Source organism: Rousettus aegyptiacus, unplaced genomic scaffold, assembly GCF_014176215.1.
Source record: "Rousettus aegyptiacus isolate mRouAeg1 unplaced genomic scaffold, mRouAeg1.p scaffold_m13_p_14, whole genome shotgun sequence".
Lineage (NCBI taxonomy): Eukaryota > Metazoa > Chordata > Mammalia > Chiroptera > Pteropodidae > Rousettus > Rousettus aegyptiacus.
This window is the reverse complement of record NW_023416289.1, coordinates 5,922,543-5,946,595: the sequence shown is the minus strand read 5'-3', so window position 1 is coordinate 5,946,595 and position 24,053 is coordinate 5,922,543. Positions and strand designations below refer to the sequence as shown.

Below are 24,053 nucleotides of genomic sequence, written 5' to 3'. Positions count from 1 at the left end.
TCACGCTGAACGTCTCCGCTCCCCGATCCTCTTCCTGTCCCTGTGGGGTTCCGGCTGCCGGGCACCACGTTCCTTCTCTGGCACAGAGTAGGTGTGGCTCCCTGGGAAGGCTGTTCCTCCAAAGGGCAATTAGGCGCATGCCTTCTGCCCGTGGGAACAACACCCACTCCGACGACCAGTCATACGAGAGGCATGAAATACTCTCCCTCGTCCTCGCCCACGGAGCACCGCTTCCTCCAGGCCTCGTGCCAACGGGAAGAAAAGCCAGTGCCCGGTGCTCACTGCGCCTTCGCCTTCCGTCAGCCCCGGCCCCCCGGGGAGGCAAAGAGTGGGTCTCGGGGGAACGACTGGGCAGCAGGCAGATGGGTCACGATGAGGCGTTGCTTTCTGCCTTGCAGGCGTTTAGAAACCTCGCTGAGCAACCCACTCCGGTGACATTCTTGCCATTTCAGGTCATAAGCAAATGACTTCGACGGCCCCAGAAACGCATTCTTCCCTACGAGCAATCTGACGACGGCCGGGGTGCCATGTCCTCGCTGCTCGGAACAACACCGGGGTCCCCATGCTTGTCATGCTTCCCACGGGAACAGCGCTCCCTGGGGCACGCAGGGTGACCCTCAGCTTCCTCCAACAATTTACATCATCGAACTCATTCATGAGGACTTTCCAGGGGCATGGGTGCACACACACACGTGTCCACACACACACACAGAGTGTGATACTCTGTGTGTGTTCGTTACACACATTCGTTTGTTGGTGGCAAATGTCTAACGGAACCGCGATCTTTTGGAACCTTCTTTGGCGCTTCCTCGCTCTCCGGAGTGATTGAGGAGCTCATACAATAGCAGTGGGGTCCCTCTCAGACCTGGAGGGGCCCCATCTGCCGTTGCCCTGGGCCCTGTGGGGACACTGGGTTTCCTAAGATGTTGGAAACATACTGGTGGACAAATCCAGGATTTGGGTCGTGCCGGAGTCTCAAGTCCTCAGCAGCTCTCAGGGACTCAGCTGGACTCGGTGCAGTGGCTGGATCATTGAAGTGCCAACAGAGATGACCCCAGGTCAGAGCCCGACGGCCCGACCCAGGTCACCAGCCAGTCCGACTCCCCAAAGCTGTCCCAGTAGGCCTTCTGCCAAAGGGTTAAACTTCCCTCCCAGCGGCCCGAAGTCCAAGGGCCCAGCACTTGGACACCCTCTCCTTTTAAAGTGCTCTTCCTTCCTTCCTTCTGGCTTGCACAATGGAGAAAGCGCCCATTGTCATTAATCAACCAGGGGCCTCTAGGGGCAGGAACTCGGGGCTCCTAAGCCACGAGGAGCCCACGTCAAAAGCAGCTACTCCATTAGGACCCCGAGCTGCGCTCACCGAAGCTTCAGAGCCAGGTTCAGAGTCTGTATGATGCCGAGAAATGTGGGTGCAGGGGAGAAGCTGAGGACACCCTCGGGGTTAGCCCCTGGGGGCGTCGTACATGCAGTCTCTGTTCTCCACGCAGGAGAGATGACGACCTGGTGCGCGAGGCCCAGGGCGAAACAAAAACGGGACCCGTTGTTCAAAATTCCTGAAGATTCGAAGCAAGTACACTGGTCTCACGCCCATTGGGCTGGTCCCACTCCGCAGATATTTCTAATCCAGTGACTGATGGTCCTCAAACCGGCTTTCCCTGGGCCGTCTCCAGGGCCACCTCCCTCCCCAGCTACTTGCTTTCCCATCTCCCGGTTTTATTCTTTTCATGTTCTTACCATGCTCTGAAAATGCCTGCTTAAAACTGTTCACGTTCGTGTTTCTACCTGAGACCCCCCCGCCCCCTGCCCCAGGAGAATGTAAGCTCAGAGGGGGCAGGGATCCGGCCTGCCCTGGATGCCACCGTGTCCCTGGTGTCCAGCATGTGGCTGGCCACACAGGGAGCGAGCGCTCCGTGTTGGACGCTGAGCCGATCACGCACAGCGGAGCCGGAGGCGCGGGAGCGACGCAGGGCCGGGCTCGTGCGCTCTCGGGGACCGGTTCCGGCGTCGCCGGCCCCTCTGGCTCCTTCGCCTGTCAGCTCTGTCAGGGACATCGCGAAACCAGCGTGGGTTGCCCTTTTGGCCCACTTCACAGGAAGAGGATATCCTGCAGAAACTTAAGAAAGGTGGGATGTTTGACAAAACCTCATAAATAAGCCCCTTGGTGTGTCTCGATGACTCCGCCTGCCGCTACGTCCAGATGTCATGTTTTATTTCCAGTCAATGGTCAGAAAGGGAAATTACTTAAAAAAATGTCCAACCCCCGCTTTCATCCACCCCCAACACCGCCACGCCGTGTCCTGAAAACACGTTGGCAAACGGGCAGCGTCTACCAAAGCCGGACATATGTATGGCCAGGTCCCCACGCCTACACGCACATCCAACAGAAGGACATCCCTGTGCCCGCCGAAAGGCATTTGCGGGAATGTTCCTAGCAGCACCATTCACGACCACCTCGCAAGTGCCCGACAGCGGCAGGGCCGGCAGATCAACTGCACGTGGAACGCGACGGGGTCACGAGGATGAACCATCCACAGACACAAGCCGCGACACGGACCTTACAAAAGTAACAGGTGCCAGAAGTTAAAGAACACGCAGTGCGTGATTCTGTTCTCCTAAGAAAGTACAAAAACAGGCAAAACTAACCTACGCTTTTGGAAGTCGGGCTAGCGGGTGCATCTGGGGGTGATGGGGTGACGGGGTGACTGGAAGGGGACTCGGGGGATCCCGAGGGGCTGTCACCTGCTGTTTCTGGATGTGGATGCTGGTCACGTGGGGGTCTTTACTATGTGGGAATGAATGAGTTCTCCACTCAGGAGCCAGGCAGTTCGTGTACGTATATTCTTCTCCAAAAAGAAGTTAAAATTTTTATTGGAAAGGAGAAACCTGAAATACCCAGCACCACGCGAGCTGTATATGTTAGCAGATCACAGTAGCGGAGAGCAGGGTGTAATTCTGGGTCGAGAGGCCCGAGTGCGAATCTTGACTCTGCCACTAACCAGCTGTGTGACCTGGGGTGTGCAAAGGGCTGAAATACCCACCTGGTGGCAGTGAGTGTCACAAATGTGTTACCTTTTATGGATGAGAATATGATAAAGGAGGTGGCGGCTTATCTATACAGCATGATAAGTGGGAGATATGTATTTTTAAAATACATTTAACGCATCGCGACACACCTAAGCACATAATGATCTGCTGTTCGCAGCAGTTACGTGGAATAAGCCATTTAATTTTCGCAGCCGTTTCACAGATGGGGGGAACTGAGGCACACAGAGGACACGTAACTTGTCCCCAGCGAGTGAGAGGCAAAGCTGAGGTTTCAGCACATGCCCTGAAACAATAAGCCAGGCGAACAGGGAACCCGGATCGCGGTCCACACCCACACACCCACGTCTTCATTGCACATGAAAGACGCCTGTAAGAAGACAAAAGGTCGTGCCCAGCGCCCAACGCACCAGGAAAACGGTCTTCCTGACTAAGGGGTAGCTTTAAAAGAGGAAGCAAGCCAACAGAGCCATACGCTGGAGGGAAGCGGAGCGGTCCATAGATCTGAGAAGAGGAGAGGACGAGTTACCCAGTTAAGATTTCACTTTCAGGAGGAAACTCCAAATGTGGCTGGCACGGGCTGGCACGAATACCGCGAGAGCCTGGGTTGTGCCTTCCCCACCCCCACCCCTTTTTCCTCAAAGCCGCGAGGCGCTAAGGAGGGGGGAGAGGGGAGAACCCACGCACATCCCAGCATGCCAGCCTGTGCCCCGCCGAGCAGCTCGACATGTCTACTGCTTCCAGGCAGCTGGAAAAATGTCAAACTGTCATCAGTGATTAAAGTGGGATTTTCCAAAGGTTTCAAAAATATTTCAGAATCCAAGACCTTATTCTTCTTGCAGAAAATGAGTCCGAGTATCATTCCCTTAACAGATGCATCATGGGACCTGCTTTCCCAGCTGGTCTTCCTCTCCGGGTTTCCGCGGCAGCTTCGAGCATGTCTTCATGGGGGCTTGTACCCGACCAGGATGCAGGCGAGCCTGTGCAAAGGCCCAGCCCTGCCCCAGAATGCGCACAGCTCTGTAACGTAGTTACGGTGGGCCCGTCAGCTGCCTGGCAGGTCTGCGAGGCTCCCGGAGACGGTCTTACGTCTCGTCCGCGCTCGGTTACATAACCTCCAGCGCTCCGGGCAAAATGAAAATATGGGCCCCTTGTTCGAAAGGTGCTCAAGAATGTCAAGAATCGGTAACTGCCGAGCATCAATCAAGCGCGGGGCGCTTCTAAGCACGGGACACCGCGCGCAGGTGACAGACCCAAGAAACCAGCCCATGAAACCAGCACAGAAAACCTAGTCAGTGCTCAAACGCTTACCAAAGGTTCATCTCGGCCTCATCATGACCCCCTCTGAGCTTACTTAGTCCTTCGGCTCCTGCCCGCCCCACCCCCACCCCAAGCGCCTGTGGCTCCAGGTGACCCCTCATTTGCAACCCCTGGTGCAATGCAATGCGTTCACTTCGACTCTGAAGAATCTGAACTTTCCAAAGAGTGTGGATGGGAAGAAGGCAGAGAGCTCTGATCCACACACTCACGCAGGCAGACCAAACCAAAAGAGACAAGAAACAGGTCCACCCGGCACACCAAACGAGGCGGAAGCCCACCCGATTGCCTTCTCCCCCAAGCCCCGACCTGGCCCCCGGCCGGCATTACAGGCCCTTGGCCTCAGCTCCAGTTTTGCTCAGGTCCTCTCCAAACAGATGCATGAAGTGTGAAGATCAAGGGGAAAGGGAAGCCCAGCAGCCTGGTAGGTCTTTTTCTTCAGTCAAACCAGCGGCTCATCTTCCAGTATCCCCACCCCCCTCACCACCCCACCCCCCAGCAACACCTCTACAAACCCCCAAAGACCCTGATCTTCCTCCCAAAGAAGTCACAGTTAAGAATCTATCAGATGGGGTTCCAGTCCGGCCTTTGCCAAGCTCTCTAAGCCTCGCGTTCCCCATCTCTAGGATCAGAGCTAGGTCATACCCCAACTTTAAACAAATTAGAGAAAGGCACTTTCCCTCCAGCACAGCCCTAGGCCAAGGCACACGACTCGATGCGCACGGAAGAGTGGATTTCAAACCCTCTCAGCCCCTCGGCTGGACGCCCGTGTTCTGCGAGCATCCTGTACAGCCAAACAGGGCTACCCTGGGGGCGTCTCCCTCGTAGGCCTACTGCGAGAACTAAATGCGATCTTCTTTGAAGCTGTGTAACACAATTATTTGGCAAGTAAGAACAATGCGACGCGTTATTTTTTATCTTAAATTTTTAACAGACTCTTCAACCGAGCATGACATTAGCAATCCGTACACCAGTGCAGCTTTTGGCATCCTCGATCTGACTGTCGGTGGTGTGGAGACAGTTAATTAACATTATTGAATAATAAGAAACATTCCCTTTTCAATTCTCTCATTTCTTCTGAGAAAAATTCAGTGTTTAACACTTCCAACACCTGCTAGTCTAGACACACACACACACACACGCACACACACACACCCCTAGAAGTTATTCCCAAGCAAGCAACATGCCTAAAATGTATTAACATTGCTTGGTTTCAGTTGTTTTTTATCTTTTACAATTTCCTTTTATGGTGAGTAATAACCACTTTTCAATTTACAGTAGTCGTATCAGGTTTTCTTTCCAAAACCATATATTCGAATACTTAAAATGAGTCAGTTTAAGGGAAAATGTTAAGCAAATAATAGTTGAGGTGGTAGCGGAGGGCTTGAAGTTGGGGAGACTCGACAGGACACAGGCCCCTACCAGGCCAGATCTTGACGTTTCCGGTTTTGAACCAAGAGCTCTCAGCTCCTCGTGTGCAGCCGGAAGAGAACTCCGGGGATGAACACGGCGAATGTCCAACATCCAGAGGCTTCCCCTCGGCTGCGTCTCCAGCCGGTTCCATGGCCTACGGACTTCCCAGCAAGGAGCACACTGGTCCCCTCCGAGCCCAACTCAGTTTGGCCCCGTCGCTCCTGACTCCATAAACTGTCACCTGTTTGAGAGATGTGCCTGGGTCCTGTCTTCTGAGCCCTGGGGACTTCTCAGGGAGGGTCAGGCTCCTCTCGGATGATTGGGTCCTGCTGGTCGGCTCTGTCTGGCTAATCTCAAGCTGAAGGGGGATCCCACAGCCGAGGGGCCTGAGAGCCAGCTTCCCTGCCCAGGCGATGCCAACGTACCTTGGAAGATCAGAGAGGAGGGAGGGGGCCAGGGCGCACTGCGCAGCTGCGTTTGATCCCGGGACCATGTCACTCAGTATCACAAACAATTTATTGCCGTCAGACGACGGTGTCAGGCACTAATTTCCTGGTGGCGCTCCATCACAGGCCCGGGGACACGAGAGGAGGGGGCTCAGAGGCCCATGGGATGGGGGAGCCAAGGTGCGGTGGCGAGCGAGGCGGGGATCCCATAACGAGCTTTAATGACTGGAGCCTGGCCGGCCTTTGTGGAGAAGCCGGAGGAGGCGGAGGCCAGACCCTGAGCTCCACGAGGTCACTTCCTCCCCTGGCCTCCAGCACCACAGAACCCCTTGGGGGCCAGCTGCGGCCACCAGGCCTGGTGCCCATGACGGAGCTCTCCTGGGCCCCGAGCCACCCCGCCACCCTCTCCCGCACCGAACTGCGGCAGGAAATGCAGTAATTCTGTGCAACAATGCAAACGCGCTCATTACCATCTCCTCAATATGCATGAAGACACTGCGCCAGGCTGGCCGAGCTGGTCACCCGGCCCTGGCCTCCGAGAGTCCAAGAAGGCGATATATTCATCGGCCAAGAGGGATGAGGAGGGGTTGCTGGCGGGGAGGCAGCGCCCCTGGGGAAAGGGGCAGGTCCGGGAGAGGAAGAGAAGGGGCAAAGTCCACCCCGGGAAGGACCTGAGGGAGCAGACGGAGGGGTGGAAGGAGGAAACGGGAGAGGATTCGGGCGAGAGAGGGAAGAAAGGATGAGAAATGAGGATGGGGAGAAAGCGGACAGGGTCCCAGAGGCAGGAAGAGGGGGAAAAAGAGACACAAAATAAGGGGACAAGGAGGGGGCGAAAAGGAGAGAAATGAGCTGAAAAGTGGTCCAGAGGAAAAACGAAATAAAACAAAGAAGGGGGTGGAGGAAAAAGGAAAAATAAACGCCCGGAATCGAATGCATAGAAAGTGGGCGGGGGGGACAGACTGACGGGCAGAGGAAGGGGTGGGGGGCGTGAAACCGCTCGCCTCCGGTGGGAGAGGGACGGTCCTGGAGAGGTAAAGAAAAATAAGATCGCTCGCGCTGAGGGGCGCGCTTCCATGCGGCGCTTTCGGGGCGCTTCCCTCCTCGGGCTGCTCAGGGCCGCGGGCCAGGTGGGAGAGGCGCAGGGGTGGAGCGGGGCGGTTGTGGGGGAGGCGGGGGCCGGCCGCGGCCTCGCACTCCTCCTGGGGGGGGGCCAGGCTGGCTCCTGGTGCGGGGGGCCTGGGTGGGGACCTGCCTTGTGCGTCGCGTCGCGAGCAGCCATCCCCTTCGCCCCTCCTTCGCCGACAGCAAAGTTGACAAAGTTTGTCCCAGATTCCCCGTTGCTCCTCCGGACCCACGGAGGGACTCCAAGGCCCTAGCAGATGGCGGGGAGCAGCAGCCAGTTCCAGGGCGGCTCTGGAGGCCGCCAGCCGGCGTCTCCTGAGATACTTGGGGTCCGGATTCCTGACCAGACGCAAATCCCTGCGGGTGCGGGACACGAGGCCACGCACTCGGGGATCCATGGCTGCTAATAGCGGAGAGAGAGAACGCAGAAGAGAGAGAGGGAGAGAGAGAGAGAGAGAGGAAGAGAGAGAGAGAGAGAGAGAGAGAGAGAGAAGGGGAAAAAAAATATTCTCAGCTCAATTTAAGTCTCATGGAAAGGGCTTACAACTGTAATTAAATCATTAAATTCTTGTCTACGCTTCACAGAGCGGAGAGAAATTAACTTCCCACCAACCTCATTTTCTATTTGAACATGAAATAATGATTTTCTGCCCGTCTAATTACAAAGCCAACATCTGATCAAGCCAGCATCCAGAGGGGATTATCGCATGCACGAGTATTAGACCTCATTACCAGCTTGAGTGCAAAATTATTACATCTTGTAATTGGATGGTGAGATTTATATACAGATCGGCCCGGTTTCTGTAAGATTGTAATTACAAGCTTCGTTGGTTAGCTACTTATCAGAACTTTGCAGGAAAACAAAACAAATGACTGAGGAAAACGAGCATTTCATTAACCTGTAACCCGAGCGCGGGGAGGGGAGGGGGGAGGGAGCGGCGGGGGCGTGCGCGCCGCGGCGCCGGCAAGAAGCTGAGGGATCGAGGGATCGCAGGGCCGCCCTCAGTCCGGGGACGTCAGGCCTGGGAGGGAAGGGGAGAGATGGGCCTCGGAGGGGAAGATCAGAGGCGGCAGCGCATCCCACCCCGACCCCGCCCGGGGGAGGCGCAGGACGTGGGGCTGGGGGAGGAAGGGGCAGGTTGAGGTCTGGTGACTTGTGGATCGCGCAGCGCTTGTGCAATGCTGCCCCACCGGCCCTGGGCTTACGTCGGGCCGCGGCTCCCGGTGCGAGTCCGCCCGGCGCTCCTGCGCGCGCCGAGCATGCGTTCTGGGCCCCCTCCCTGCGCTCCCCACGCCCTGGGCCGGGGGGAGAGGGCGTCCGCCGCCAGCCTCCGGAGCGCCGTGTACGCTGGGGACGTTGCAAGGAGGCGAGGTGATGGAGAAGCTTCTGCGCGCGGCGCCGTTTCGTGCCTGCATGCTTTTCCCAAATCGACTCCCTGTGCACCTGCTTTTTCCCCCTGTGCGAGTGCGACACTTCGACCCCATCTCTTGGATTGAAACTCTCTTGAAAAAGTTCAGCTATCCACGGATTTGAGTTTAGTGCGAAACCAGGCTCCACCGGCCGGATGGAGTTGGGGAGCCAGTGCCACGTCGCGGGCTCGGCTACAGAGGACTCTGAGTCCGCATTGTGGGGCGCGGAGCGCCGCAGACCTGGGCAGGGCTGACCGCAGCTTGGAAACCAGGGTAGTGGAGGGGCTGTTTCTGCTTGGGACCTGGGGCGACTGGCGAGGTCTAATTAATGGAGATTCCTGGGTCCGCGTTGTCGGGAGGCAGACGGAGGTTCGCCCTCTGGGCTGGGGCATCCTTGGGCCTGAGTGGCTGGTTCCCTGGGAGCAGCCTCGGCCCTTCCCGCCACTCTTCCCGCCTCCTGCAGCCCCACGCGGCCCGGTCGATAGCTGATTAACGCGGGAGAAACACCTAGAGGGCTCCCTGTTTTCTCTTTTCCTCCTGGAAGAGCTGAGTTCAATTTTCAGTATTACACGCAGGCACTTAAAGGGCAGCCCCTCCCCGTTTTCCTACCTCCTCATCTCGCCCTTGGCTCTGCCCTGGTCTGGTGCCAACGCTTAGTGCGGACTCTAGGATTTCAGGGCTGCCGAAGCTGGAGTCCAACACCTGGGAAACACTCCCAGAAATAACGTTCCCCTCCATTTTGTGACCCCGAGATTTTTCGGGAAAAGGCGGGCTCATGATTCCCTATGCCATTTCACGGAGAGTTTTAATTAGAAACGAAATCAGGCTCCGGGCAAGACGTTTGGAGCCAGAGCCTCCTCTGATACCTCCTGCTCCAGGGGAGCATCCAGCTAAGCAAGGCCAACTCTGGGCACCGGGCAGAACCGGGCCGGGAGGGGCTAGGAGAGCAGCCAGCCCCAATCCGAGAAGCCCACAGATCAGTTTCCCCACCGGAACCCCACACCTGATTGTGCAAACTTTCCCTTGGCCCCCCTCCCCCGAGTTTTCTCTGCATTCACACCTACTGGAGTCCCAGACCTGTGTGCAGACTGGTGGGAAAAGGCAGGGCATGGGAGTTACGTGAACGCTGGGTGCCCACGGGAGCTGACTCTCTAACTGGGCTCCCCGGAGCTGCTGAGCCCAGAGACTCTCCGATCTTCCCACTCTGCTGGAATTCGGATTTTATGCTTCTATCCATCAGCGCGCAGCGCCGCGGACAGTTTCCGGCTGGCGGCCAGGCTGCCAACCCCCGCTCGCGGGCGTCGCGGCCCGCGCGGGGTTTCCGAGCGCCCTGGCTGCAGGCCTGGCCTCGGCCTCGGCCTTGGCTGCAGCGGCCTAGAGCGCTGAGCCCTGAGCCGCGGGAATTTCCATGGGGCTCCCGGTGGTGGCACGCCCTAATCCGTGAAGGTGGGCGCCCTGCTACCGGGATTTCAGGTTTGAGTTAGGAAATATCCCACCAAAAAACACACACACACACACGCAAAACCTAAAAGTCTTGCCTCCCATCCCCACCCGAGACCGTGGGAGGATCCTCTTAGGAAGAAAACGGGTTGGCGCTGAGACCCGGGAGCAGGAGAGAGAGAGAGAAACCAAGGCTCTCCACAGACCGAAAATGCCTCTGCACAAACTTCTCAAAGTCCTCTCGCAAAGTTCCTAGATCCTCCGCCACCCAGCTCCTCCCTCGTCCCACGCCTGCTTAGGGCTCCCCCTCCCCCCCGCGGGCCCCGCTTCCCGGGCCTTGCTCCCCAGGACCCCCAGCACATCCACCCTGCAGCCCCCCAGCCGAGCACACTATTTCCAAGGGAGTCCCACCAAGACACTGAGGCAGCGCTAATGCGGCTAATTTCGGGGTTTGGTCCTCTTGGGTAGGGGGTGGGCAGCCTTGCCCCCCTGGGCAATAAGATAGCCTTTGAAGACAAATCGAACGTAGCCCACCCCACCCCCTCACCCCTCGGACCCTTGTCTAGTGTCCCCCCCTCCCTACCCGGCTGAGAGTGGCCCGGCGTCAGAGGTACTAGCTGGAAAGGGGGGGGGGGGCGCTGAATAAAGCCCGGCGCCTGCCCTGGACCGAGGTCTGGTCCGAATTCACGACCCATGCTGGGGTTTCAGGGGAGAGGTGCCGACGGGCGGGAAGCAGGAGGGGTGAGCTGACCCGATATTAACCCCCAGCCCCGCGCCTCTCCGCTTGCCTCGCGGCCCAGGCCAGTAGGGGCGGGAAGGGACTCGGAGCGCCCAGGTCCCGCCCCCGCCCTTCGCGCGGCATCCACTGGAGTGGGCGGCCTCGCTGGTAAGGCGCCCGGCGATTGGCGACTCGGGAAGGAGACGCAAGGAAAAGTCGAATAAGAGGGCGAGACGTCAGACCTGAGATTTGGGGAAGGCCGAGGGAGGGGGCGAGGACGGGGATGGACACACAGACAGAGATACGGACACACACCCCTGCGCAGCCCTCTAAGTGGCCACAACTTAGATCGCCTTGGCCCAGAGCGCAGAGGCCGGGGCTGGAGTGGGGTCAGTGCTGTGTCAGGAAAGGGGTGGCGGGGGGGTGGCGCCGGGGGGTGGGGAGAGAGAAGTGAAGGGAACAGAAAGGGGAGAAAAAGGAATCGTGAGAGAGGGAAAGAAGGAGAGGAGAGTTTCTAGCGCCCAGAGGAAAAGAGCCGAAGGAGAAGGAGCGGAAGCGATCTTGGGGGAAGCGGAGCGCGGGGAGGGGAGGGGAGAGGAAGGGCGGGGGGGGGCGGGGGTGAAAACTAGAGGAGGGCGAAGGAAGCCGGGCGCAGCACTGCTCGCGGAGGAGAGGACAGAGAGCGCCCAGGCGCGGGCACGGGCTGCTCGGAGGAGCGAGCGCAGCGCGCAGAGGAGGGGCCTGCGGACTCATAGAAATGTCAATCAGAGCCCGAAGCCCCGGGAATCTCCGCCAATCTGTTCGGACCTGACCTGGCTCCTCGCCGCCACCGCCGCCGCCGCCACCACCGCCGCCACCGCCGCCGCGGAGCAGATCAATAAGCGAACGCGGAGTGCAGCCCAGTGCGGAAGACAGCGCGCGGCCCCAGCCCGGCCCAGCCCCCGATGCGCAGAGGAGCCCGCGGGCGGCGCTGAGCAGGGCGGCCCCGGGGGCCGGGCCCCCTCTCCGTCCGAGCCCCGCGGGCCACCATGTCCTTCCCCCAGCTCGGATACCAGTACATTCGCCCGCTCTACCCACCCGAGCGCCCGGGCGCCGCCACTGGCGGTGGCAGCGCTGGGGCCCGGGGCGGCCCGGGAGCCGGGGCCTCGGAGCTCGCCGCCTCGGGGTCCCTGTCCAATGTGCTCTCGTCGGTGTACGGGGCGCCCTACGCTGCGGCGGCAGCTGCGGCCGCCGCCGCCCAAAGCTACGGCGCTTTCCTGCCCTACGCTGCTGAGCTGCCCATCTTCCCGCAGCTGGTAAGCGCCCGGGGAGCCGGGAACGGGGGATGTGGAGCTGGGGTGCCAGACAAAGTGAGCGCGCCGGTGTCCACGAGCGGGGCCTGCGCCGGGAGCGGGGAGGCGGCCTCGGCCCGGGCTCATTCCCGCTGCCTCCGCGCGCGTGTCCCTTCCTTCCCCGTGTGCGTACAGGGCGCGCAGTACGAGCTGAAGGACAGCCCCGGGGTGCAGCACCCTGCCGCAGCCGCCGCGTTTCCGCACCCGCACCCCGCCTTCTACCCGTACGGCCAGTACCAGTTCGGGGACCCGTCCCGTCCCAAGAACGCCACCCGCGAGAGCACCAGCACGCTCAAGGCCTGGCTCAACGAGCACCGCAAGAACCCCTACCCCACCAAGGGCGAGAAGATCATGCTGGCCATCATCACCAAGATGACCCTCACCCAGGTGTCCACCTGGTTCGCCAACGCGCGCCGGCGCCTCAAGAAGGAGAACAAGATGACGTGGGCGCCCCGCAGCCGCACCGACGAGGAGGGCAATGCTTACGGGAGCGAGCGCGAGGAGGAGGACGAGGAGGAGGACGAGGAGGACGGCAAACGGGACCTGGAGCTGGAGGAGGAGGAGCTGGGAGGGGAGGAGGAGGACACGGGGGGCGAGGGCCTGGCGGACGACGACGAGGAGGAGATCGATTTGGAGAACTTAGACGGCGCGGCCGCGGGGCCTGAGCTGGCCCTGGCCGGGGCGGCGCGCCAGGACAACGACCTCGGCCTGGGACCCCTTTCAGACTCCAAGAATAGCGACTCGGATGAGGGCTCCGAGGGCTTGGAGGAGCGTCCACTGCCAGCCCAGAGTCTGGCCCCAGCGCCGCCACCAGCGGTGACCGCTGCTTCGCTGTCTCCACCTTCGCCCCCCACAGGCCTGGACCCCTGCGCTCGCACCCCGGCGCCCGCATCCGCCCTGCAGAAGCCCAAGATCTGGTCCCTGGCGGAGACGGCCACAAGCCCCGACAACCCGCGCCGCTCGCCCGCGGGCTCTGGGGGCTCTCCCCCGGGAGCGGCCGTCGCTCCCCCGGCCTTGCAGCTCTCCCCGGCCGCCGCCACCGCTGCCGCTGCGGCGCACAGACTCGTCTCGGCGCCGCTGGGCAAGTTCCCCGCTTGGACCAACCGGCCGTTCCCAGGCCCGCCGCCCGGCCCGCGCCCGCACCCGCTCTCCCTGCTCGGCTCGGCCCCTCCACACCTGCTGGGCCTTCCCGCCACCACCGGCCACCCGGCCGCCGCTGCAGCCTTCGCCAGGCCGGCGGAGCCCGAGGGTGGAACAGGTGACCGCCGAGTGCAGGGCGCACGCGAAGGCGCGCGGGGGCGGGCTCTGGGGGTCACGGCGGGGCTGGCGGAGATGCGCTATGGGGTGCAGGGCGCTTACTACCGGCCGGCGCCCCAATGGAGCGGTCTAAAGGCCTTGCTTTTTCTCCTCGCTTCCCTTAGATCGCTGTAGTGCCTTGGAAGTGGAGAAAAAGTTACTCAAGACAGCTTTCCAGCCCGTGCCCAGGCGGTAAGAGACCCGGCGGTGGGCGCGGGGGCGGGGCCAGGCAGGCGGCGGGGGGCAAAGAACCAGAGCAAACCCCAGCTTTTGCCCCCCAGGGGATCGCAGCTGGGAAGCGCTTTTAAAAAGGGACAAAACACACTCTTCCGTCGTCCCGGAGGGCCCAGAGGCGGCTCTGCAGGCCTGTCCCAGGCCGGGCACCCAGACGCGGCCCAGGCTCCCGCTCTGTGGGACCCCGCGGCCTGCTGAGCCAGCAAGGCCCCGGATCCCACCTCCCTTCAGCCCCCGGACCTGGAGTCCTGACGCCTCCTGCCCATCTTACATTTAAACCGGAAGACCAACTTCTGCAGCTGACCGCAATCGCTCATTGCGACACCTCCTTGTCCTTGCCTCTGCCCCGGGTTGAGCCTTCGGTCCTAGGCAGGCCCGTGCCCCTAACGCTCGCGTCCTTTGCTACCGCTGCCTTTCTCTTGCAGGCCCCAGAACCACCTGGACGCAGCGCTGGTGTTATCAGCTCTCTCCTCATCCTAGTTCTTTGAAAAGAATTTTTTTTTTTAATCGTTATATTAATTGTAAAAAAAAAAAAGTCTTCTGTATAGTTATGACTTGTAAGCATGTCTGTGTATGAATACCTTAAAAGAGAAAACAAACAAAAAATAATAATAATAATAATAAAAAGAAATTAAACAAGGCCCCTCGGTCCTCCCCAAGTCGCTTTCTGTACCCACATTCGCTGAGTCTGCGAGGTTGGTTGGTTTGGTTGACTTTGGGGAGTGGAGTTTCAGTGAGAACAAGTGTGTCTGACTTTTTATATATATATAGAAAAATGTACATATATGTGAACCAAATTGTACAAGAAAGTATCTATTTTTGTCTAAATAAACGAGCTCTGGCCACTTTGACTACATCCGCCGCCTGTCTGCCCCCAGGGGGAGTGCGTGCTGTTTTTGTTCAAATGTTTTGTTCCCCCCCCCCACCCCCACCCTTGCCTCCCGTGTTCGAAGAGTCACCCGAATCAGCGGCAGGTCTGGACCGTGTGGCCCGAGGGCGGCAGCAGCAGCAGCGGCGGAGGACCAGGAGCGGCCGGCCGGGCTCGGGGCGCCGCTGGAGAAGGGGCGGCTGGAGGAGAACCTGGGGTGCCCGAGAGAAGGGGCAACGGCGACAGGTGGGCCACCAGGGCGAGACTCCTTGCCAGGAGAGGGGAAACAGGGCCCCGCCCACCGGTCCGCTGGCAGGGCGTCCTCTGGTGACGTGGCGGAAAGACTTAGCGAGGGGCAGGGCGGCAGAGGGGGGAAGTGGGAAGGCTCTCCCCCTCCCGCACCCCCATTCACAGACAGGCACCACTGAGGCTTGCTCAGTCTTACGTAAGGGGCAGTGTGAGCTCAGCTTCGAGCCTCTTTCCAGCCACCTTGCACCCCCAGACCCCTCCTTACACAGACGCAAGGACGTGGGGTGGCAGCGAGTAGGGGGGTATGGAGGAGCGGGGAGGCCAGGGGCACACATCCTTGCCTCTTGGTGACTGTACACCTCGAACTGAGAGTTGGGGGCCCGGGTCCTGGTGGCATCTGTGTGTCTTGGCACCTTAGTGGGTTATCCCCAGGTGGCCTAGAAGGGGCCTTTGGGGGGTCCCGGAGTGGGGGCGCGTTGGGTTTGGGCGTCCCTCCACCGGGGTTCCGGCTCCACACCGCCGGACAGGCGAGCAGGCCGGGAAGGGAGCCAGGAAATTTGGGGCTGGAGCTCCCCCTACAGGACAAAAGGGCGGCTGGGCGGCCTCTGCGGCCACCCCGGCCGGGCCTGGCGCCGCAACCCCTCTGCGCCCTCTGCGCCCTGTGTTCTCAGTCGGCAGCCCGCGCCCGGCTTGCACTTGACGTGCAGGGAAGTCCCAACGAGTGCCGCCTTGGGGTACCTTGAGGGCTCCTTTTTTGTATCTTCCTTCCCTCTTTTAGTTAGTAAATTTATAGGGCGGCCAGATGCCCAGTGTTTGCCCTGCATAGTGGGGCATGTGACAGTCGCGAGTGTTCAAGGGGAGGTTTGGGAAGAGCTCACCGCACACCCAAAGTCACAGAACGTGCATCTCGTTGTACGCCATCGAGGTTCTGGGGAACAGAGGGAATCCGGCAAGGACCCGTCCACAAGGGCACAGCTGCCATTGCCACATGGGGACCACCTCCAAGGCTGAGGCGGGGTATGGCCATGCTCCGGGGGCCAGAGGGAAGGAGTGTCTGTGGGCTGGGGTGTCCACGTGTGGCCCATCAGGCCTGGGGACACCGGGGACACTGGGCAAAGACATTCAGAAGTTGAGGCTCGCGACCTCCAGAGGCCGCGGACATCCCAAAGGTGCCCTCCTCTCCCCACCCGGTTAGCTTTTCTCTGGGATCCGGGCCCTTTCCCTGGTTGCAGGCAGAGAGTGTGGCTCAGCTCTGGCCCTGGGCACAGCGCCCCCCAGACCTGGAGCTGGCTTCCACCGTCTGGGCCTAGAACCTCAGAGGCCAGGCCTCAGACCCTGGGCAGAGAGCTCTGGTCAGCGTGAGTCTCTCTGCATGGACGGCACCCCTGAGGGCCCCTCAGCTGCTGCCCTACAAGCTCCTCTGTAGCACAGACCTCGGATCCCCCCTGCTTCCTGTGACACGCGGAACAGATCACTGCGTACTCGGAGCCCTATTTCCTTATCTGTGAAATGGGAATCATGCCGCCCACCTCCCAGGATGGTCGTGAGGATGAGAGACAGTATGTCGGGTGCGGGCATGTGACACGCGAGGATAAATAGTCCTAGTCTCATGTCAGACCCTACTCCTCAAAGTCCCGCCAAAAAAGCAAGGTGTCCGCATTGAGGCATCTCGGGACCCAGCTCAACCAAGGAAAAGTAAGCCCCCAAGAGGGGGTACAGCGGGAAGAGGGGGTGACAGTCAGGCCAGGCAGACCCTCCACACTGAATGTCTACCGAGCGGGTAGAAAACTTATCCGTGCAGAGGGAGCTGGGTGCAGAGAGGCACCCAGAGGTCTGACCGACTGCCCCCGGTCCCTCTCCAGTGAAAACCCTGGGGTTCGCTCTACTCTTCAGACCACCCCGTCGCAGAGCTAGTGGTCCTTGGTGAGACGTGTCCTGCAAGGGCAGTGCCTATGTGGGAGCGAGGGAGAGTGGGGGTGAACCCAAGGGCAGCAACCTGCGTTGCATCTTCTCCGTCCCATAAAACACAGGGGCCCCTTGCCTGGCCCCAAGTCAACAGTAAGATAACGTGAGCAAAAGGAAAAAGCACCTCATCGGCTTTTTCAGCTGAGAAAGGGAAGGGGAGGCAGATGCCCTTGGTGGAGCTTTCATTTCGCCAGAAAACAGGTTCTTCACCCTCCTCCCAGGACCTCCTCCCGGGGTCCTCCTCCTCTCAGGGATCCGAGGACCTGCCTCCATCCTTTATTGTCCAGCTCTAAAATTTCAAAAGGAGGGAAGCTAGGGGAGCGAGAGGGGGAAGAGAAAAAGAAGCGGGGGGGGGGGGCGGGGTGGAGAGAAAGAGAATATGGGAATCTCATCTCGGTCCCGATTAAGCTTCAATTAGAAATAAAATGTGTCAATCACTTCTCCTGGAAGGGATTTCTGCTGTCGGGGCTGGTTATGCAAAGCACTCCAAGGTGTGTGGGGATAATCAATTAGGTCAGAGGAAAGAGTGTATGTCGCTGCCTCCCTCATTATCTGCATGGAGCTGGAGGTGGGCGTGTATCGCCAGGTCAGGGAATAAAATTATCTCCCTAAGTGACGGGCCACCTCTGGGACTGGCACATTCACGGTTTCCAATTGAATTCATTTTCTGTGGAATACAGGGAGGGGGAGGCTGGGGTCCAGTCGGAAGGCGACAGAGAAAGGCTAATGCAAGAGGCTGCGGGAAAGGAAGGGATGCTGCAAGCATTCACCTGCCGCAGGTGAGGTGTGAGGCGAGGCCAGGACCTCACCTACTCGCCGGCATTCTGCAGGGGTACGGACCAGCATTCTGGAAGGTTGGCTGGAGGGATTGGAGGTCTGGGTAGGAGTTGGATGTCAGATGTTTTCAGCTGGTTGGTGGAGAGTTTCTGTCAGGAACTCGCTTTGGGCCTAATTATTTGTATTCTTCTAGAAATGTCTTCTGCAGCCTATAATTCCTGGTTGCAGCTCCCTCTCTAACGCCATTAGATGAAAATGGGCAATTGCAGGTGTGTAAAATTGTGTCTCGGGTTAGAACTACCTCCGGGTTGAGTGGGGCCAAGTCTCATCCTCTCTCCAGGCCCTGCTGTCCTCATCTGCCACATGGAGGGGACTGGATGAGATGAATGTACATGAATTTATTTTTACGAATCCAGCGTTGTCTGAGATTAGGCATGAATGAAAAAGTGTGGATCCGAGGGTAATTATGGGGGGTGTAGAGGACCTATAACCTCTCCAGACACCTCCTCCTGATCCTAACTGACCACTGTCATCTGATCCAGCCAGCTTGGCCACATTACACATGCCCATCTATCATGTGACCAACCTCGTTTTGATACAGCTGCTGCCCGCCCCTGCCCCTCGCCCCAAAACAGAAGGCTCCAGCCCCTCCGAAGGCCATCATGGCTGTCTGGCTAGGAAACCCCACGAGGCATCTCTTCCTTGGGTCGGAAGGTGTGAGCACTCAGCGCGAGAAGCTGTAAGGGTGGCTCTCAATTTGGCGATACCCCTTCCCCCGCCCGACCTGCTCCGGTGACATGTAGCAATGTCGGGGTATAGCTCTGATCGATTCTCGTGACGGGCAGGCGTGCCCCTGGCATCTGCTGGGTAGAGACCCGGGATGCTGCGAACGGTCCCGTGCGGCACCCCCCAGCTCTCTGCAGCAGAGTGCCGTCCAGTCCGAAAGGGCAGCAGCGGCAGAGAGAGTGGGGATTGCTGTCTGGGGCCATCCCTGGAAGATCCGATTTTCTCTCCCAGAAACCGCAGCTTTGTGGGGCGAGACATCAACGCAGGGCGCTAAGCGGGGCCTTTCTCTCCTTGTTCTTTAAAGACTGCTGGCCCTGGAAGGGGGACATAGGGGTGACAGGGCGCAAACAGGAAACCGCGCCAGCCCTGGAGAAAGGAGGGGTGGGTTTCAGCTCAGCCTGGTGCCTGGACCAGCCTCACGAGGGACGTCTCAGGCCAGAGGGGACGCGTCCGCCCCAGAGAGGACGTGTGTCCGGAAGGTCGGTAGGTCGGGGCCTTTCTCCCTGGACATTTACAGCAGGAGCAGGTTACGGGGAGTTTCTCCCGGAGGGAAGCCGAGCTCGTGTGGTCTTGCCTCATAATTATTGCCACCTCTTACCTGCGGCCAGCCCTTCTGCACACGTAAATGTGTCTATTTAATGCAAATGTTGGGGGGGCGTGTGGAGAGTGTGTGTGCACATATGTGTACGTGCATGCGTGCGTGTGTGTGTGCGCGTGCAGGCGTGTGTCAGGGAGCAGGAGGCAGGCTAGGGCTGGGTGGGGTCTCATGGGGAGGCTGTGATTTCATGGCTCTCCCCTCACCGCGCCGGGCCGGCTAACTAGCGGCCCGCAGCCCTCCCGGGCCTTTAGCGTGCGCTCAGCCGAGCGATTGCGCCTTTCTCAGCCGCTCAGATTTATTTTGCCAAAGTTACAGGGCAATTATGGAAATGCGCCCTTTGAAGCCGGGCTGATTCCTCTTTATTTCCTTCTCCCTGACAAAGCAGAGCTTCCCTGCTTCTCGTGGGCTTTTTTTTTTTTTTATGGCCCCCCCTCTCTCATCTCTCCCTTTCCCTTTCCTCTCTTTTTTTTTTCCTGATCATTATTAGACAGCGGGAGTTTCCAGGGGTAATTTAAGAAAATCTTTTAAATGGTGATGAAAAAAAAAATGTGTGTAGATTAAAATAACGTTACTATTATTTTAGTGTTATATATTTTTAATAGGATTTTGACGGCCAGCAGAGGAGAGATGGATTAATGATAGTGAGAGACAGACACTTTGTGCCCAGATTATAGGTTTGGGACATCCTTGCTGGCCTGAGTCCCAGAGTGGGTAAGGCCCAGGGCAGCCTGGCAGGCCACCTGGTTGGCTACCTGGGGCTGCCCCTACGCCTCAGGACTCCACAGCTCGTAAATGTAGCAGGATGAGCCCTCCGCTGCCCTTGCCTGCCTCACACCTCGGAACTAAGAGGCCTGGACTCAACAGAGCTGTGTTCTCTGGGCTTGGTACATTATTTATCACCGTAGCATGGAATCTGGACTCTCCTTGTGAACCGGCTCCCCCTTATTTCTCTCCTCCCTCCCCCTTTTGCTCGACTTAACGCTGGGGTGTTGAGGAAAAGTGTCTGAAGCCAGATGGTGTCCACCTCGGGCCGGTGAGGCCTGCGAGGGGAGAGGTGGCCTGCTTAGCGTGCAGGGGCCTCGCTTTTCATTTTTTCGAATGGCTTTGAAGTTCCCTTTGTCCACATTTTTGTTTGCTCCCAACTTCCTCCCTTCCTGTCTTTGGGGTGAATGGCTCATTATCTGCGCACCAACACCAACAGGAAGCCCCGTCGCCTTCAGGAGTGGGCTGTCGGCCTCAGAGGCCTGTCCAAAGTGGACGCCATTTCAGCTCTCACTTCCTTTACACCATTTAAAATAAAATAAAATAATAAAATTTAAAAATGGAATTGAGTAAGAAATTATTTGATAGGCCCCATGCTAAGCCCTTTTATTTAATGGTCATAGCCACGCTCCTGGAAGGCACAGATGAAGAAATTAAGGCTTAAAGAGGTGTGGGGCGGGGGGGCGCATCAAGAAATTCTTCTGGTAACATGGAAAAATCTCCATGGAGCAAAAAAAAATCCAGGCCGAACATTCCCTGAGGTACCTACCATCTGAATTAAGAGGGGAATTATCCATTTCTTTGTGCAGAAGAATATTTTTTTTGGTCTATCTCTATGCTCCTCTTGAACCATGTGAATGCATTAGCTCTTCAAAAAGCTGTTTTGTTTTTAAATAACTAAAATGCAAGAGAGAGAGAGAGAGAGAGAAAAGAAAGGAGAGAGGAAGGGAGGGGAGGGGAGGGAAGGGAGGGGAGGGGAGCTTGAGTGTACACAGCTCAGCTGGACGTCACAGTGGAGTTGAGAATGGTCCCGTTCATTCAGCTAGTCAGTCACCGGACACCCACAGACACTCATGAAGCACCCACGTGTGCTAGGCCACAGACCTTAGGTGCAGATGGCAGGCTTTGCAATCAGCCCGCCTTGGTTCAAACTCCAGGTCCACTGCTCCCCAGCTGTGTGAACTCGGGCAAGTCGCTGCATCTCTCTGAGCTCTGCTCCCTCGTGAAACGGAAAGAATAATTCTAATTGTGCCTCCCTCGTACACTGCTGAGAGAATTCAGTGAGTTCATTCATGCTTAGGATAATATATATAATGATTTGCCTCATACATAATAATGACCTGCGAAGTTGTAAATATTGTAATTTTTATTAATTGTAACAACACCGCTAGCTGATAGGCATTATCATTCCCACTTTACAGGTAGGGAAACCCAGGCCCGGCTGCTTGCTCTGCATGGCCGATAAAGGGTAGAGCCAGCATTCTGGCCCAGGCCTTTGGCAGAACATTCTAGTGGCGTTCATTCATCTGAACTAGCGTCTGCCACTCACGGAGGCATCGCAATTTGGGGTGGAGCGCTCTGCAGCTGGGACCCTACATCACTCCCACCCCACCCATCTGACGTCCTTGCGCCTGACCCTGTCATGAGTGGGCCAAGACCATACGTAACCCCCCCCCACACACACACACTGGCTGTCACTGAAGCCCACCCTGTTTGAAAGACAGCGGCATGCAATGGCATGTGAATGGCTGTGCCAGAGGAATAACCTTCAAGCTGTTGCCTCCAAATTTATTATTATTTTTTTTAAGTAAGTACTACAGGACAGGATGAGGATCTCTGTCCATCCCTGTAATTCTTTCTCATCTTCAGTCCCGGTGGAAAGGGGCTTTCGGGATAGTCGCAACGTTTTGCTGTACGCGGCCATCCATATCAGCGGAAGGCAGGCTTGTCCCGCTCCTAGATCTCTGCCACTCAACATGTGGCCCCTGGACCAGCGTCAACCTGGAAGCTCGTCGGAAATGCACACTCTTGTGCCCCACCCTCCCAGCCGAATCGGGATCAGCATCATCCTATGATTCTCTGGGCAGTGTGGGTGCGTCTTACAGTGCAAGAAACACTGGTCCAGATGCCCCCTGGTGAAACGGGGGGCCCTTCCAGAACAGAGACAGGAGCGGCCTAAGACGTGGACTTCCATGGGGTATGCAGGATGGAGGATGCTGAAGGGAGGGAGGGGCCAAGGGTAAGAAAGGAAGGAATGAGAGACATCAAGGTGAGAAGGTGCCAAGTGCCAACCTAGGGTAATTGTGTCAGGGCCGAAGATGCATTTTGCCCCTTCTCCTACCTCTAAGTCTGTTCGAGGTCAGCCGTGGGTAACGCGGGGTTTTGCCTAGCTGCAGTCTCTGCCCTCATGCACTTCAAAGAATTTCTCAGCATAGGGATAAATGTAACTTGAAAATATAGGACTTTATTAATAATAACTGATTTCTTACAGGGTATCTCGTAGCTGATCCATCTCACAAAAAGAGAGAGGAGGGAGAGGGAGGGAAAGACAGAAAGAAAAAGAGGAAGAAAGGGATGGAGGGAGGGAAGCTAGTTATTCTGAATGTGCACAAACTAGGTAGCGGAGATTTAGAAGGAGGACAGGGCAGGGATGGTCTCAGTCACTTATTTTTATTCACTCATTCGATAATATTTATCACTCAAGGAGACATACGTGAAAAAAGTCCCTGCCCTTCTGGGTCTTTCTGTTTGCTGGAAACTCATAATTAAAATAACAATAATAAAAATAATAATAAAACAATGATGGACTATGAAGAATAAAAGCAAGACGCTATAAGCATGTGTAAGGAAAAGGGACCCCACCTAGTTTGGATGGAGGCGGTGGGTACAGGTACAGATATGCATTCGTGTGTCTGGGACACAAAGGAGGCCTGTGGCATGAAGGCCAAGCAGAAACTCTAGATCTGTACTTCTGAGCCTTCGAAACGTGGCTGGTCCTAATTAGGAGATGCCGTAAGCGCAAAATCCTCTGGAATTCAAAGATTCGACGCATGTAAAAGGAAAAAGAATGTGAAGCATTACGATAATTTTATGTTTGTTCCATGTTGAAATGATAACATTTTGGATCTATTGGGTTAAATAAAATGTATTATTAAAATTAATTTCACCTGTATTTTTATACTTTTTTAAAACACAGTCACTGGAAATGTTCGAATGACATTAATAGTGCTCGTGTTGTATTTCTAATGGACGGCACTGCTTCAGGAGACCGGGACGCCAGGAGTCCACGCTCCGGCCCCGCCATTGCCTCAGGCCCCCTGAGCATGCTAGCTCAGCTGCGCTGAGCCTCAGGCCTTCCTCTGTAAATTATGGTTTCTAGCATTTATTGATCAGCTAGTATCGCTAAGCACATGAAGCAACTCATTTAATCTTCACAAGGTCCTACGACGTAGGTATAATTATCCTCCCCATTTTACAGCTGAAGAAACTAAGGCTCTGAGAGCCACAGCTCCCCTAAGGCCCTATCCCCAGGGAGCGGTGGGGACAGAGTTTGACCCAGGCAGCCTGGCTCCAGATCCTGCACTCAGAATCACTACCCGGCCATGAATGTAACAACGGAAACCACTCCGCGAGATGGCCCTGGAGAGCTTTCACAGAGACAGCAGCGCATGCGAAGCCTTTAGTACAGCATCGGATACCACGTAAACGCCTACTAAGTGATAGTTATTATTTGATAAAGAGTTTTTTGCAAATCATCACCATCATCATCATTAGATCATGTCATGCAAAGCAATGACCTGCTTAGGTAGGAGTTCAACATGAAGACCCTGTATTAATTATCTGCTGCTGCATGACAAATGGCCCCAGATGCAAGTGGTATAAAAACACCAACGGTTATCATCTTGCACTTTCTGAGTATCAGAATTTCAAGAGCAGCTGAGCTGGGTGGCCTGGCTTGAGGATTCTCAGGATAACATTGCAGTCAAGATGTCAGACAGGGCTTGGGTCATCTGGAGACTTGGCTGGGACTGGAGCATCCACTTACAAAGTGGCTTGCTCACACCACTGTGACCAGGAGGTCTCAGCTCCTTGCCACCTTAACCTCTCCACAGGACTGCCTGAGTGTTCTCACACATGGCAGCTATCTGCCCCCAGAGCAAGTGACCCAAGAGGGAGCAAGATTGAAAGCACAATGTCCTTTTGAGCTAGCTCCAGAAGCCACACCCCAGTGTTTCCGCAATATCCCGTTGCAGTTACACAAGTCAGCATTATCTAACAT

The 24,053-nt window shown here is 57.2% G+C and overlaps 1 protein-coding gene and 1 pseudogene across 2 annotated transcripts; one reads left to right on the top strand and one right to left on the bottom strand.

Moving 5' to 3' along the window:
* Positions 1 to 5,333: 5,333 nt before the first annotated feature.
* Positions 5,334 to 7,738, bottom strand: LOC107509668 (annotated as a pseudogene).
* A 3,772-nt stretch (positions 7,739 to 11,510) lies between these two features.
* Positions 11,511 to 14,625, top strand: IRX3 (iroquois homeobox 3). Of its 2 annotated transcripts, none has more exons than XM_016142377.2 (4): positions 11,511 to 12,203; positions 12,375 to 13,497; positions 13,661 to 13,727; positions 14,195 to 14,625. In XM_016142377.2, exons 1-4 carry the CDS (start codon positions 11,937 to 11,939, stop codon positions 14,247 to 14,249), a joined length of 1,512 nt encoding a protein of 503 aa, XP_015997863.2. In that variant the 5' UTR covers positions 11,511 to 11,936; the 3' UTR covers positions 14,250 to 14,625. The 2 variants fall into 2 exon arrangements, with proteins under 2 accessions (XP_015997863.2, XP_036087175.1); XM_036231282.1 differs by having other exon boundaries at positions 11,527 to 12,203; positions 13,817 to 14,625.
* Positions 14,626 to 24,053: the final 9,428 nt, after the last annotated feature.

Coding starts and splice junctions, on each gene's coding strand:
- IRX3 (XM_036231282.1), top strand. CDS start 11,937: ATGTCCTTCCCCCAGCTCGGATACCAGTACATTCGCCCGCTCTACCCA. Junction 13,498..13,660: donor GGAGCCCGAGGGTGGAACAG/GTGACCGCCGAG, acceptor CGCTTCCCTTAG/ATCGCTGTAGTGCCTTGGAA. Junction 13,728..13,816: donor TTCCAGCCCGTGCCCAGGCG/GTAAGAGACCCG, acceptor TTTGCCCCCCAG/GGGATCGCAGCTGGGAAGCG.